The sequence below is a fragment of the Taudactylus pleione genome, unplaced genomic scaffold (assembly GCF_031769625.1).
Source record: "Taudactylus pleione unplaced genomic scaffold, aTauple2 ptg000915l, whole genome shotgun sequence".
NCBI classification, from domain to species: domain Eukaryota; kingdom Metazoa; phylum Chordata; class Amphibia; order Anura; family Myobatrachidae; genus Taudactylus; species Taudactylus pleione.
Genome location: NW_028285316.1, coordinates 271,617 through 287,566, shown reverse-complemented (window position 1 = coordinate 287,566; position 15,950 = coordinate 271,617). Strand labels below are relative to the sequence as shown.

The 15,950-nt window shown below is 45.0% G+C and overlaps 1 protein-coding gene across 3 annotated transcripts in view; it reads right to left on the bottom strand.

The window, feature by feature from the left end:
• The window catches only part of SLC24A2 (solute carrier family 24 member 2), a 244,196-nt gene that overhangs the window by 109,821 nt on the left and 118,425 nt on the right, over nt 1–15,950 (bottom strand). For 2 of the 3 annotated variants that reach the window (XM_088459587.1, XM_088459589.1), the window contains exons 3-4: nt 13,070–13,192; nt 2,590–2,622 (exon numbers count right to left, since the gene is read on the bottom strand). In XM_088459587.1, coding sequence (XP_088315713.1) covers nt 2,590–2,622; nt 13,070–13,192 — 156 coding nt within the window. The remainder of the gene's footprint in view (nt 1–2,589; nt 2,623–13,069; nt 13,193–15,950) is intronic. The other variant, XM_088459588.1, reaches the window with a different exon arrangement.

The window sequence follows — 15,950 nt, the reverse complement described above, 5'->3', positions numbered from 1 at the left end:
AAAGCTGCCACAGAATATAACAAGGGGAGTGTACAAATTGCACTTGCAGTTAGAAAGCTCACTAGTTACAGAAATATTGTAAAGATCAAAAGCCAAAATTAAGAAATCCTATAGTGGTAACAGTGAGTTTCATCTTTGTCTTTCTTTATTGTATTTTATGCCAATGAATAAACTACACATTTGGTCAAAATATGGAAATCACAAACAGGAGGCAGCTGAAGAGCTTCTGTAGTGCTTGAAGTGATCAAACAAAGGTACCTATTGCATAGGAAGTGTGGATAGATCCCCTTCAGTATTTGTACCCTGACGTCATCATTTACTGTGCAATGTCATTCCCTACTAACCACGTGGACATAGAAGGGGAATAAACCTGTAGCGAGTGAAGCGAGCCCGCGAGGGGACAAATTTCTTATTTTTGTGGCCTTTCTGGGCATGGAACCGCACTTCCGCCCTCCCTCCACATCAATTCCAGGTACATCTACTGAAGGGGATCTAGATCCCCTTCAGTATTTAGTTGCATATTCGCACTTTGTGGGATTCCACTCCAGGAGATCCTGGAGGGGGAGGTACCAGGGGTAACTGTGAGAGGCGTAGTATTGTTACTCACATATTCACAGCCCTGCCTCTGCTGCAAAATCCTGCACTCTTCGGGGCCGTGATTGCGCAATTCCCTGCTAATAACATCATCGAGGCCCTATACCACTTATTTGCAGAAGTGGACAGGATGTAAGAAGGTGGTGGACTTTAACCGCATCTCCGCTCTCACTCATGTCACTTCCAGATACATCTGTTGAAGGGGATCTATACACTACCGTTCCCATATGTGTATATTTGCCAGTACACAGAGTTGTACACATCTTTGTAGTGCACTTGCCTCCTAATGTTTGGTTCAGGCTGCACTTGCAGCAACCTATGGTGCAGCAATCTGCCTGGAATTTAATAGTCACACTTGCATCCAACACTGCATAGAGCGTGCCTACCTTTCTGAACTTTCAGTCGTAACTGATGATGCACTTGAAATTCGCAGGATCACAGGGTCATAAATGCACATATACATATATAAAAGTCTGCAAACTTTTTCCTTGAAAACTCATAACAACCAATCAGATGTTTGCATGATTTTTTTTTAAACTGCACTAGAACTAAAAAAAAACATAGCTAAATGTTGTAGTACTATACTCTCCCAACATCGGTAGTGTATAGATCCCCCTCAATAGATGTACCTGGAAGTGGTGTGAGTGAGGGCGAAAGTGCGGTTCCATGCCCATAAAGTCCACCAAAAGGAGAAACTTGGCCCCTTGTGGGCTCACTTCGCTCGCCACGCTTTGGGCACAGTTTATATTCCCCCTCTATGTCCACGTGGTTGGTAAGGAAATACATTGGACAGTAACTGATGATGTCAGGGTACATCTACGGAAGGGGATCTATCCACTACCATATGGGAACACATACTCCCGATTCTGTCATACTCGGCATCAGACCATACTTACCGACTTTGAGTAAATCCATTCTGGGAGCAGCCCAGAGACCTGCTGCTGCAGGCCAGTTCGGGGGACGAGGCCGGACTGTCAATGTAATTAGGCCCCACCCCATTTCCCAGGAAAGTCAGCGAGAAGGGGAGGGGCTAAATTATGCAGATTGTGACGTTTAGCCCTGCCCCCTCCTTGCGGACCCGCAAATTCACCATTAAATCTCCCCATCCTGGTGGGCAGGATGCGAAAGATCTGCCTACAGTTCTGGGGGTGCGGGGGGATACCCAAAAAATCGAGTGTAGGCAAGTGTGCATCAGACCCCCTTCTACTTAATGACAAATTTACAAGAGTTTGGGGTTTCATTTGGCTTCCAAGTGATTTGTATAAGTCTGTATTGTACGCTTCTCCTTGTAAAGTGAAAAGAATAATTCCATGTCAGAAATACTTAGCAAAAGGTCATCAATTGTCTGGTAAATGCAAGTATTTTGCAATTTGTCATTACAATTTTGGCAGTCACTGGCGCTGGTCTATTCATTCCTATGGATCTATCAATTATGGCAGCTCATTTCACTTGCATCATACTAATATATTATGATTGAAAAAACTTTCTAATATCTACAGAATGTTAAAACTACACTATGTTATTATTATGTCACAGTATGGTATAATATGTTATTAGATATGTGTATTAGTATGTTATTACTTATAAAATATGACTTGTAATGCAAGGATATAGTTCACATGGCAATATGGAGTACACGGTGTAAAAATACACCAAATGTGCCTTTTGGGTAGAATTGCTTCTGTGCTTGGATTTCATAACCTTTTTGTATTGCTAACCAGCAAACATTTCAATTTAGCAAACATCGGTTTATCAGAATTATCATCCTAAACTGTGATAATTTATTTAGAGAACTATTAATGAGGCCCTTATATCTTAAAATATTTATAATATTCCATGACTCATATTTTAATTTCCAGAGTCAGTCTTGCAGGCTGACTTACCCCCTGAATGTGCCTAGGGGAGCGTATAACACAGATGAAGAAACCCTGCCATATGCCATATTGGGTGACAGAGCATACATATTTTAGTTACTAGGTAATGTCATATACTAACCTTATTTGGGAAAGTAATTGTCTCAGTCCAAGTCTGCATAAAGAAAAAAAAATATGAATGACATATGGACTTTCAATGTTTTATCTTTAGCCACACAGAAACATGTTGAACAGATTTATTACACTTTTTTAGGGCATCACTGTAAAGCTGAGCTGCACAGATTGATTTTGTAGATATTTTCAAAAGTACAAATTTATGTACCAAAATGTCAGCAATGTGGTTGCATGGACATAAATTCTCAGTTTTCTTTATTACCTAAGTGATAGCAAATTAACAAGATAGAATTTAAAGTGGCTGTGGGGCAATTACAGACTCTCTATTCCCGACAGTGAACTACTGCCACTAGCAGGGACTCTAAGGGGCGGGGAGAGAATGGCAGCCTAGCAATGCCAGGTCACCCTGCCAAGACTCCTGAGTGAGGGCCACTTATGAGCGTGCGTGGAATCGGCAGCACTTTTGTATCACAGCAGTAGTAGGTTGGTGATTCAGGCCATGACCCTTTGGGCTAGATGCATGTGCTGGAATGTTAGTGAAGCTGGATTGTCTAATAATGCTACTCTTCATGTAGGCCACTGGTAGTGCTAGTAGGAGACTAATGCTGCAGAGGAAGTCTGAAGGAAAGATAATGAGACCAGATGCAGGCTAGCAGGATTCCTATTATTATCCACCCGCCGAATTCCCGACGCCCGGCATACCGAACGTAGGTAAGCCGGCTGTCGGGACCTCTTAGCCGCTGTAGGGGGTATTAGGATTAAGGACTCCCGGGGGGACTTAGGGTTAGGCACCCACCCATGAATTGACCCATTGAGGGTTAGGGTTAGGCTAGGGGATGGGTTAGGGTTAGGCTAGGGGATGGGGGGGTTAGGGTTAGGCACCCCTCCGGGAGGGTTAGGTTTAGGGTGCGGGGAGAGGTTTAGGCACCCCTGGGGGAGGTTAGGGTTAGGCACTAGGGGGGTAGGTTAGGGTTAGGCACCCCTAAGGGAGGGGCAGGGGGGGAAGGGGTAGAGATAGCCTTGTTAGGATCTTCACCTATCGGGCTGCCGGCATCGGGATTTCAACTACCGGCCTCACGTCTGGCGGTCATACATACGGATTCCAGCAGGATAGCCCATAGCTGTAGCAGGTTGCCATAATATGCTGTAACAGAATGCTGGAAGCAATACCAAACCAGGTGCCTGGGTACTACATCCTCTATGAGAATAGTTGAACTGGCAATATACTGCCACTACTTCCTGGTTTAAATTAGAGAGGATCTGAAATCGAGGCACAGTGACACCTCTCCGCCATATGGAAATCCAAAATGTCCATGAAAGATGACATCTTGCCTCGATTTCAGATCTGAACTTGTTGGCGGAATGAACCAAGTCAAATTTGAACTGCTCATCTCTAGTTTAAATACAGGGCCCTAGGCACTGATAGGCTGGGCAGAACATGTGTTCGGAAAAGCAGATCATGTGACACTGTCCAAGAATGCTGTGCCATAGTCCAGAATGGCGAGAACCACCAAGAGGAAGACACTAGCCGCATTTCAGATAAGTGACTTCGAAACTTGGGGATGCCGCAGGTGGCCAGCGGGGGCACAAATGGACACCATGTGACACCAGCGTAGCCGATATCGAATGCTCAGCAGAGGCCCTAATTCCACTCCTCTGAGAGTAAAGATCCTACTAATCACTCTCACAAATGTTGCTATGGGATACGGCAATGACTCTGCTCTGCTTCTAGTCCCTGATGTGAAATCTGGACCTAAAGCTTATTGTATCAGATAAATTGAAGTGGCACATGGCTGTATACGTTTAGTAGTGTGCCTGTGTTTGTTTTATAATTATATTTAAATAAAACATACTTTAGTATTACATTTTAGTTTTACATTTTGAATGTTGTTCAGTCTACACTCCTCTTTGCAACATTTCTCCTCTCCAATCATTACTTGTCTTTTCTTTTACTTTCTGCCCTATATCTTTATGTTTTTAAATCCTTATGAGTCTATTTCTTCTCTGATCTTTGAATTGGCATTAATTTGTTGAGCCTACAAACACTTTGATGCACCTATGATAATGTGTATCTTTCAAGAGGCATTTTTTTTAAGGGGGGGTTGATATAGATACATATAAGTGAAAAACAAATGACTGGTGTGACTAATGGGGTACATATATCAGTAATTAATTGGGGCACTTCCCCATTTTGCCTACGTTCGGTATTGCCTAGGTCAGGTGATCGGCAAAATCCAACATGTTGGACAATCTCAGATTCCAACCAAAAAATTATCAGAATCATTTTTAACATGTTGTATTTTGCCGATCCCCCGATAAATTAGTCATCATTAGAGTTCGCCAATTGGCAGAGGATTGGTAATAGGGAATTGACGCTTAGATGTATGACTTGCATAAGAAATTGAGAAACAGACTTGTTCAAATTGCTAATATTTCATAGGCTTGTTGAAACAATAATGGAAAACTTCAATGGCAGAATGAAAAAAAGAAACCTTTTGGTCTTCTTAGTAACCAAGTGTACAGATTCTGCCCTCATATGGCGTGATTAATAACAAAGTCTACAGAATTGCAGCCCACTATCTGGTGGCCACAACTTTACATATATTCTAGAAGCGTACTATGATGATTGCAGGAACGCTGACAAGAGTTTTCTGACAGCTGTATCAAGCGTCATTCACTATATAACTATCTGTACTCATGTATCTAAGCTCGACATCGTAGATCGTTGGTGAGCTACTACCACACAAGCAGACCGATGTGCGTTGTTCTGGTTTAGCACGATCCTATGCTAGTGTGTTACTTAAACATTCATTGTGCTTCATTGTGCTTCTTCTGTTTCACTTGCAATTCAGAGGGCCTGATTCAGAGCCGGACGCTCTGACCAGAGCGCTCGCTCTCAATCAGGGCCGGGCTACCTAAAATTGGAGCGGCCTCTTGGACGCTCGCATAGCTGTGGGTTACCACCCACAGCTTATGCGAGCGTCCATGATGATGGTCGCGATGGTCAAGACCATCGCGACCATCGGGCTTGCGATGAGACCCTGCGGTAGGGTCTCGTTGCCGCAAGCCCTGGAGTGATTTTGGCTCTATCAGAGCCAAAATCACTCCCACTGGCATCACTAGTGATGTCAGTGGGGCCGGACCCAGACGGTAGGCGTTCCCATGGGAACGCCTCCGTCTGGCAGCCACGCCCCCGGCACGCCCACCAAAGGGGGCAGATTTCCTGGCCTCGTAAGCTGTCATGTGTTCAATTCTAAAAATTGTGTCAGACTGGTGATTTTTCAGCTATTGTTATTCACAGCAGAAAGTCATTTGGCCTATGTAGAGTTGGGCATAATAATCCATATGCAGATCTGGGTGCTTATAACTCCATATGCTTAGAGAGAAGGATAGGGTGGGGAGAGGGTCGTGCAAATGCAGGCTTAGTACAGCAAGGGCGTGTTCAAGCAAATGCACTTTATACAGATCATGACACAGGCATATATACGTATACAGTATATGCCTAACAGGGGGACAGATTTTTTGTGGGTGCTCGACCCCTGGTGCAAAATGCATAGAGGATAATGATAATAATATATAAATATGGCTACTGAGGTCTACCCACATTATTTCATTTACAGTTGCTTTCTGTCTGAGGCAGGAAATCAGATTCCAATTTGATTTTTAAAGGTGATGCTAACGTATGTGTATTTATTTGAACCTACAGTAATTAGCATAGTTAATTTAGCTTTGTTTCTGAATTTAATTGGATTTTACATGGCAAATGCAACATTGGTATTTATAAATAACCCTGTGCAGGCACAGATGGGCTGTCTTATATAAATGAAACTCCATTAAAGTACTATGTTGTTTACAAGTTTTATACTGTAACTTCAGCATTCACTACTAACATTGCCAAGCCACATCTCATGGCGTCAACCTGGCACATATACAGCCAGTGGCGGCTCTTGAGGTGGGGCTGCGGCACAGTTCAAAATTCAAATAAGGGAGCCACACCAACTGCCACCCCAAATGCTGCCAAACAACGCCGGCCGAGACTCACTTGCAGTTGGTGTGGCTCCCCTATTAGAATTTTGGTCTGCGCTGCATCCCCACCTCTGGAGCCGCCACTGTTTACTACTAATTTCATCTGGTGTAAATCTGATGCACATGCTACCCTTGGAGCTGGAGGATTCTTGAGACGCAACCAAACCTTATGGGGTAGAACTTGTTCACCAATGCCAATCTGTTTGGTTTAAATCTTCCTAAGGAGCCAATATATTGAGGAGTAAAAAAAATTCCCTATTGTTAGAGAAAATAATTGTTTTTGCTGGTGACAAGTGTTTCATTTTTAAGCTTATTCCTATATATTAAGGATGTTGCCACTAGATGAAGCCAGGTGGTCCGACAGGTTGTCCGGGTTTATGGAGCATGTGATGACGTAACTCTTGCAGTCATTTTGTAATCCCCACGTAATGCACAGGCCAGTGGCATGGAGGGACGACAGCTGGAAACTTCTTACCTGTAAATCTGCCAGTTGGAAATGGTCTGGAATGGTCTGGGAGTGGGGCACTGTACTATGATGTCACATTCCCAAGACTATGCTTCCCTGTCTTCACCCCACACAAGGTAAGAAGCTGTAGGGGTGGGGCAGCAACAATGGCATATCTAAATGGGTGCAGGGTGTGCAGTGGAAGTGCTCTTTATGCCCCCAAGTGATAGGCTAAGGGCCTGATTCAGACCCGCTCGCAAGCGCATAGCGCTCGCAACCGGGTCGATGGTGGGGTACTGCGGACGCGCGGCGCGCGCATGTGCAAGCCCCGGAGCGAGAGAGAAATTCTCTCGCTCCGGGACTCACTACAAAAGGGGCGGCTGTCGATGTTGATCGACAGCTCGCCCCGTTTTGTAGGCGGGTAGGGGAGGTGGCTACACAAACGGAGGCGTTCCCGAAGGAACGCCTGCCGTTTGTGGGAGGCACCACTGACATCACCAGTGATGTCAGTGGAGAGCTTCCTGCACTGTTACAGCAGGAAGCTCTCTGGGGCTTGCGACGGACGAGACCCTACCACAAGGGTCTCGTTGCAAGCCCCGATGGTCGCGATGGTCGAGACCATCACGACAATCACCTGTCTGCTTGCAAAAGCTGTGGGTGGTCACCCACAGCTTAGTGGGCGGCCAGGGGTCCGCAACAAAAAAAAACCGCCCTGATTCAGAGCGAGCGCTCTTAAAGAGCGTCCGTCTCTAAATCAGGCCCTAAGCCCCAAATGTGGCATGGCCACTCCCCTATTTATATTATATAACAAATACATTGTAACAGTCATTTCAGAGATAAATAAAAGTAACATTTCTGAAGTGTCTTCTGTAAGATAAGGGCACATTCCGGAAATATTTCTTACATGAAAATAACAGGATTTGGGTAGATTGTATCCTGAAGATTGACATTGCTGTGTTGTGGACAGAATATGGGTATTAGATAGGTCATTTCTGTTCCAGATTCAATAAAATCAATTAAATATACAAAAAAAATACTGAAAAGAAAAATATCAGAATGATTGCTTTATTTAAATAATTATTGTTTCCCTTTGAAATAGAGATGTCAGATCAGTAGTTATTGTGGGCTGGTGGGAATATTATTAGCAAAGACCAAAATAATGGAAGACCAAACCCAATAACAATAATTTATAACTCAAAGTGACCACCTCACTCTTAGGGGTATATTATTTATGCTGTGTTTTGACTAGTTTTCCTTTTGGTATTAGTTCCCTTTTAAATTTCATGGTCAAATTCGCCAAGAAGCAGCGGCATGTAAAAGCCACTGCTTAGCAAATATACCCCTATTATAATCAAATCTAGTAATACATATAGTTGAGGGTGCTACCACTGAACAAAAAAGAGCACAAGGAATGTTCAATTAAAGGTGCATTACTGATGGAAGTTTGTTTGTGGCTTTTCCTTGTTCCATATGGGGAATATTATTAGCTCAGTTTTTTGAAAGATTAATGTAGAAATGGTGAGAAGACATCCAAAATGAGATAACAGAAAAACATTAAATTATGCTGGCCAACAGAGACAGTAAGAGATCCAAGGAAGATATATATATATTTGGGTAAAATCCTCATAAAGATGACACTGAAATCCATAGGAGCATATTACTTTTCCCAGAGATGTGATATTGATAGAGAAGAGTAGAGGACATGTGGTACTCCAAATGAAAAAGATAGAATATGGATCCAGAGAAACTAACACTGAGAGTGATTTGATGTTAGGATGAGAACCAAGTGGGATACACTGCAGTCTATAAGCAAAAGATGCACACTGCCGGCTTCTCTGATTCGATGCTGTATCCGAGGATGCAGCATCGGATTTACTGCGTGATCATCAGACATCTGAGTAACCCTCAGGTTACTCAGGATGTCCAGGAAAATCACGCTGCCAGGGCTTGTGAAGCTGCATCCAAGGGTGCAGCCAATGGCTTCAGCATCGCCCAGAAAACGAGGCAATCACATCCCCGTCTTCTGGGACGCTCTGTGTGATCGCCACCAAATGCCAATAGCATGTCATTCATGCTGCGGCGTTTGGGGCACTGCGAGTGACATCGCAGCCTCAGATCTGCACATGTGCAGTGCGCCTTCTGTGCACACACTCAGATCTAAACCCATCGGAGATGTGCATAAACATCTCTGTATATATCTCTACATAAGGCCCTATGGCTGAGAGTACATGCTGGAATATGTATGTCCACTATAGCTGGGAACCACATGATTGTTCAATGAATGATGTCCACCTTTCTGTTTAATTTTAATATGAGATCTGAAATTGGCTATTCATAATAGAACCATTTACTCAATTGTTCCTATTATGAAATGCTATCTGCAACCTGCTACTTGACAAGGCATATATTTAATTTAGTGACCGGGTGAATGGAAACAATTCACCTAAAATGGAATATTAATGCTACAAATGCAATTGGAGATGTTGACAATATGATGTGGTGCTTATGTCCATTACTCCCAAAACACTTGGTTGAACTGTTTTGTCTGACAACCAGTAGAAAGCAATTTGCATATATGTTTGGCCAGGCACTGGTTAGATACCTAAGGGCTCCAGTGTCAATATATGCCAGGTGGTTATGAAAAATACTACAGAAATAGAATTGGAATGGATACTTGAATTACAGAAGAAATGGACATACAATGTTACATGCACGGAGCTCACAAAACATTTCAGCAGATACGTGCAGAGCTGTAAGTAAAACCCCTTTTACAGGGAATATAAACATGCACTCTTTACAGATGGAGAAACATATAAATGTATTTATTCTATATCTCAGTTATGCTGCGACTGATACCTTCAGTTTCTTAAACTAGAGATCAGCACTCAAGTACCATGAATGTTTTCTTAAGGGAGATCCCTCAATTCAAGAGCACATGCCTGGGGATTTCACTGGCTCAAAAGGGCTTGTGAGAATAGCAATCCTTAAGGCCAATTAAGCTATTAAGAGGCCCAAATAAAGACTGTTTTCTGGTATCAATACAGCTCATGTATAACTGTTCTGTAAGTATGTTCATGATAGATTATTTGGTGGCAGAACAATATAATTTAAACCTTATTTTAGCACATTACTCGCTGATTTTGTTTGTATGTAAAGTGAAAAACATTTCTTCATGTGTCATTTCATGGTATCAAATACACAAAAGAGAATTCTAGGTATTCTAGGTAAGAAGCTACACAAAAAGGAATGCTAGGTATGTGTCTTCGATGTTGGAGGCTATACAGAGCCCATTCTTCCAAATTCCCCACTCTGCTCACAACATAGAAGAGTGGAGCTAACACCTGGGATCACAGCCAAAGCTGCAAAGAACCACAGGACAATCCACACCTACCGGTAGGTACAAAGATCCCAGAGACAGAGCGGGACGCCGCTACTGCACTAAGTACTGGACTTTATTCACACCCCACATCCCGGTTCAGTAAGACTGTAGACCATAAGTCCAGCAGGGGAACGTGCAGGAGTAAGGACCGCACGGAAAGGAGCCCCCTGAAAGGGTACATCCACTCTCCAACCGAGCATCACAATACTTATCTGCTAATCCCCACACCATATAACGGAACTACCTAGGGAAGCATTGTGCCTTACCCAATAAAAGGTTGGATCCTACACTTATTGTCTGCCTCATTTGTATTCACCCACGTACACCCACAAACATTATCTATACAACAGCCACATACCCACACTTCCATTTCCCCAACAGCCCCACATTTCCACTCCCTTCCTATCCCACAACCCCCTCCTTTTTTCCCCCTCCCCCCTTTTTTCACCTTCCCTTTCTCCCACACACACACCTTTAGGAGCGCACATATACCACATATTCCTCCGTTTGAACCAACAGGCACAGGTACTCCTGTTTTCAAGCTGCTGCACCTACCATTTCCTCATCCCACCTCCCTCCCAGTCCCCCAACCCTAACCCCACCACCACACCACAATTGTGAAGCGCAGACCGCCCCCCTCATTTATTCCTACACACATATTGCTATGGGGCCCAACAATGCACTGTTCTGCCACTGCTAAAACACAAACTTAACCCAAAACAAATAAAAGCTTCCATTTAAATGTATGGATGGTTTAGGATGATAAAAATTCTAAATAGGATCACAAATTGTAGATCAGGATGTGTCCACATACACCTATCCTCAAGTCGCACCAAATAGGCTGGTTTAGCGTGCCACGCCAAACCACTAATCCTAAATACCTAGTACACTATGGGCTCAATTCAATTAGGGACAAGGGGGCCAGTTGTCTTTGCAACAGTGTAGAAATGCCAGCAACAACAGCGGAACTTACACCCCTAGTACGCCGATCTCGCTTTGTGCGTGCATTTTTTTGTAAACAGACCTAAGTGCGGCATATAGCTGCACTAACTTATGGGACCGACTATGTCGTGCCTAACTGAATTGAGCCCAATAAGTGAACTAAGATGCAAAATGAGAAAAAGTAGCTCAATGGAGGAAAAAGTGCATAATGTAGGGTAAGACGACTAAGGGGTCTATTTACTAAGCAGTGTTAGGAGACAAAGTGAAAGGTGCCAGCCAATCAGCTCCCAACTGTCATTTTTCAAGCACAGCCTGTGACATGGCAGTTAGGAGCGGACTGGCTGGCACCTTATCTCATTTCACTTTGTCTGCTAACACTGCTTAGTAAATAGACCCCTAAAGATAGGTCTGATACGAGTGTCCCGTGTTGTGAATTGTTATGCGTAAGCTGTGACTTTTTTTCTAATTAGTTTGCAACAAAAAACTAATCCTAAGTACCTAGGGCCTGATTCAGAGCCGGACGCTATTTGCGCTCGCTCGTCCAGAAAAAGGGGCTGGCTATTTAAATTAACCGTTCGCTCTTTGCAGTCTGTTCACGCCTCTATGTCTGAACGAGTGAACAAAACATGCGAACGTAATTTTGAAAAAAACGCCCCCTGGCCGCTCGCATCATACGTCATGTCCGCTATTTATTAGATTAATCGAGTACATCGGACGGCGTATGAACTGCTCGCTATTCTTGTGGTTGGTTTTTCCTACCACAATCATGCGAGCAGTTCTGACTATAAAACAACCAAGTGACGTGGTCGATGACGCTGCTTTAGTAATTATGCACACCCTTAAAACGCCCGTTTTGACCGTTTGGCACGCCTGTGTTCGGATCTCCACTCCCCGTTTTCAAGCACCTTCCCCTGTTACCACCCACAAACGCCTCCTCCTGTCACTCAAAATAGCAGGCACACGATTTTCGGCCACACTGACTGGTTCGCGCATGCATATTAAAATCCGTACGCATGCGCAGTTGTGCGAACATCGGTCGGAACGAACGAGCGGCTGCTTACGAGCAGCTCTGAATCAGGCCCCTAGTACACTGTGGGCCTGATTCAGACACGCTCGCAAACGGGTCGATGGTGGGGCACTGTGCACGCGTGGCGTGTGCGAGCCCCGGAGCGAGTGAGAAATTCACTCGCTCCGGGGCTCGCTACAAACGGGGCGGCTGTCGATGTTGATCACAAGGGTCTCGTCGCAAGCCGGATGGTCGCGACCATAGCGACCATCACCTGGCCGCTCGCAAAAGCTGTGGGTGGTCACCCACAGCTAAGCGAGCGGCCAGGAGGCAAGGTAAAAGAAAAAGAAAATGGCCGCTCTGATTCAGAGCGAGCGCTCGCTTTTTGCGAGCACCTCTGAATCAGGCCCTATATGTGTACGAAGACACAACATTGAGCAGACAGCAGCAAAATTGAGAAAAATTTAGCAAAATTAAGGAGAAAGTACAAAGCACAGGAATTGCGCCAGACTGCTTGCGCTATATGGCGCAAAAAGGATAGGTATATGAGGACACATCTTAGGTTACCCTTAAGGAAGACATAAAAAAATATATTAATATACCCTGTGCAAATAAAGCTTGTTTTGTAGAGCATCACTATTACACTTTGACTTTCTGTATGCTATGCATAACCAAATAAAATCTCATACCTCATTTAAACCTGCAGTTTCATTCACATCTCCATGCCGAATGTCCATGGCTACTCCTTCGTGTTCTTGTGGAGTCCTTGGTTCTTCTTGAAGTACAAGAATGTTTGGCTGCTCTCTTTGCTCCTGTAATAATACAATGAATAAATAAGTATAAAAGGGGGATCATTCACTTAGGGTTATTAGAGTGTCTGATCCAAAGAAAATTTTCATTTGGATTAGTAAAATGAGAGCAAATGTCGGGTTAATTTTTGTGGTAAACTTAATATACAAAGCAGCATTCTGTATTAATAAATAGAAAACTAGGGCACAAGACTTGAACGAGTATGCCAGATGAGTGGCAGCTAGAGAGATGCTTTACACAAACCAGACAATTAGTCAAAGTCCTCTATTGTTTCTCAAGTGATATTAGGGGTCTATTTAAAAGACCCCATGCTAACAATAATCAAGAATTGATGCATATTGCAGTGATACTTCATGTTCTATTGCTGCAAATTGCTGTTCTGGCAGTCCTGGCCAAAACCCTACTCATGAGATAGGGTTTTCTTAGGGTTACCAGCAGCCTAATGCTGCTGCTGTAGTGTTCCAGCATAGACATATGACCCAAAGGGAATCCTGCAAATCCTCCCCAGCTTCGTTGGCTCCCGTTGTTGGGTATAGCTTATGCCATCCTGAGATGGTGTTAGCTAGCAAAGAACAGCCATGCCACTGTGGCTACAGTCCTCATAGAGGTCTGTGTGTACAGTGTTAAGAGATAAAGGGCGGGATGCATGACGCATCACATTTTGAATGTGATGCATCCCGCCAAGTCACCGCAAGCATAACTGCATTTATTAACGCCGTATGCTTGAAGAAAAACAGAAAGTACAGCTCTCCTGGTAAGAGCTGTCCTTTGCGATTGAAGGATTTCCAGGTCTAGGACCCAGGAGTCCTTCTGTGAGTAACGCATGCACCGCAGAGGATGCTGGGAGGGATCCAATTGGAGAATGAGAATAGAAGCCCATAGGCTTCTACTGGGTAATGCCATCTAAAGATGGCATTGCCTCTGCATCCAAGCTTCGGAATGTATCAGATTCTGGAGCTTGGTGCATATGCGGTAAGCAGCCAAATCTCCGGAAATTTCATTTTTGGATTATTGACTGCAAAATATGCATTGATGCAACCCGCCCACAAAGAGAGGGAAATATCAGTGATTTCTCTGTAGTTTACCTATTTGTAATTTCTCCAGTTGGAAACGGGTTTGATATACAGTACTCTATGAACTATGAAATAATTACCACTATGTGGATACTGGATACCAGTTGGCGTAACTAGGGTATTTGGAGCCTAGGGCAAATTTGAAAATGGTGCCCCCCCCAATATGCGCGCGCCTTCGGCGTGTGCGGCAAAAGAATGGGCGTGGTCACAAGGGGTGGGGTCACTTGACAATGGGGCGTGTCAACAGGACACATAAACCCTTTCTCGTCACTCTTAACATTTCCATATGCACCTTAACCCCTGTAGTGCTACTTATACAGTCCGCCCTATGCAGTGCCCCCAGTAGTGGTCCCTCTTATGCAGGCCCCCAGTAGTGCCCCTTGTACAGTACCCCCAGTAGTGGTGCCCCATGTGCAGCTCCCCATTAGTTCCCCTTATACAGTACCCCCAGTAGTGGTCCCCCTTGTGCAGCTCCCCATTAGTTCCCCTTATACAGTGCCCCCAGTAGAGGTCCCCCTTATGCAGGCCCCAGTTGTGCCCCTTCTACAGTGCCCCCAGTAGTAATCCCCCTTATGCAGCCCCCAAGTAGCGGTCCCCACTATCCAGAGCCCCTTGTAGTGGTCCTCCCTATTTAGTGCCCCCAGTGCAGTGTCCCTTGTGCCTCCAGTAGTAAGCCCCTTATATAGTGCCCCCAGTAGTAGACCCCCCCTTATGCAGTGCCCATTATATAGTGCCCCCAGTAGTAGACCCCCTTATGCAGTGCCCATTATATAGTCCTTCCAGTAGCAGTTCCCCCATGCAGTGCCCCCAGTAGTAGTCTCTCCTTATACAGTGCCCTTTATATAGTGCCCCCAGTAGTAGTCTCCCCAGTAGTGGTCCCTGATGGAGTGCCCCAGTAGTAGTCCCCCCAATTAGTGCCCTCAGTAGTGGTCCCCCAGTGATGCCCCCAATTACTGCCCCCATTAGTAGTCCCCCCGATTAGTGCCCCCAGTAGAGGTCCCCCCAATTACTGCCCCCAGTAGTCCCCCCAATTACTGCCCCCAGTAGTAGTCCCCCCAATTACTGCCCCCAGTAATAGTCCCCCCAATTACTGCCCCCAGTAGAGGTTCCCCCCAGTGGTGTCCCCAATTAGTGCCCCCAGTAGAGGTTCCCCCCAGTGGTGCCCCCAATTACTGCCCCCAGTAGTAGTCCCCCCAATTAGTGCCCCCAGTAGAGGTTCCCCCCAGTGGTGCCCCACAATTACTGCCCCCAGTAGATTTTCCCCCCAGTGGTGCCCTCAATTTCTGCCCCCAGTAGAGGGTGCCCCCAATTACTGCCCCCAGTAGAGGTACCCCCCCTCCCAATACATAGCAAAAAAATAAAAATGTATAAAAAAACTTACCTGCATCCACGCTCCTGCTCCGGCTCCCGGCGCCGCAACGTCCGCACGTCAGCCCTCCCGGGCTGGCGCGCTCTGCATTATGGGAGAGACGTCATGACATCATGACGTCTCTCCCATTACTCACTGCATGAGCCGGACGGAAGCCTGGCTCTTGCAGTGGGCGCTGCAGCAGCCAATGAGAGTCTATCTCTCATTGGCTGTTGTTTACACACACATCTCCGCCAGCACTGGCGGAGATGTGTGTGCAGCAGCAGCTAATGAGAGTCTGTCTGACTCTCTTTGGCTGCTGAATAACACACACATCGC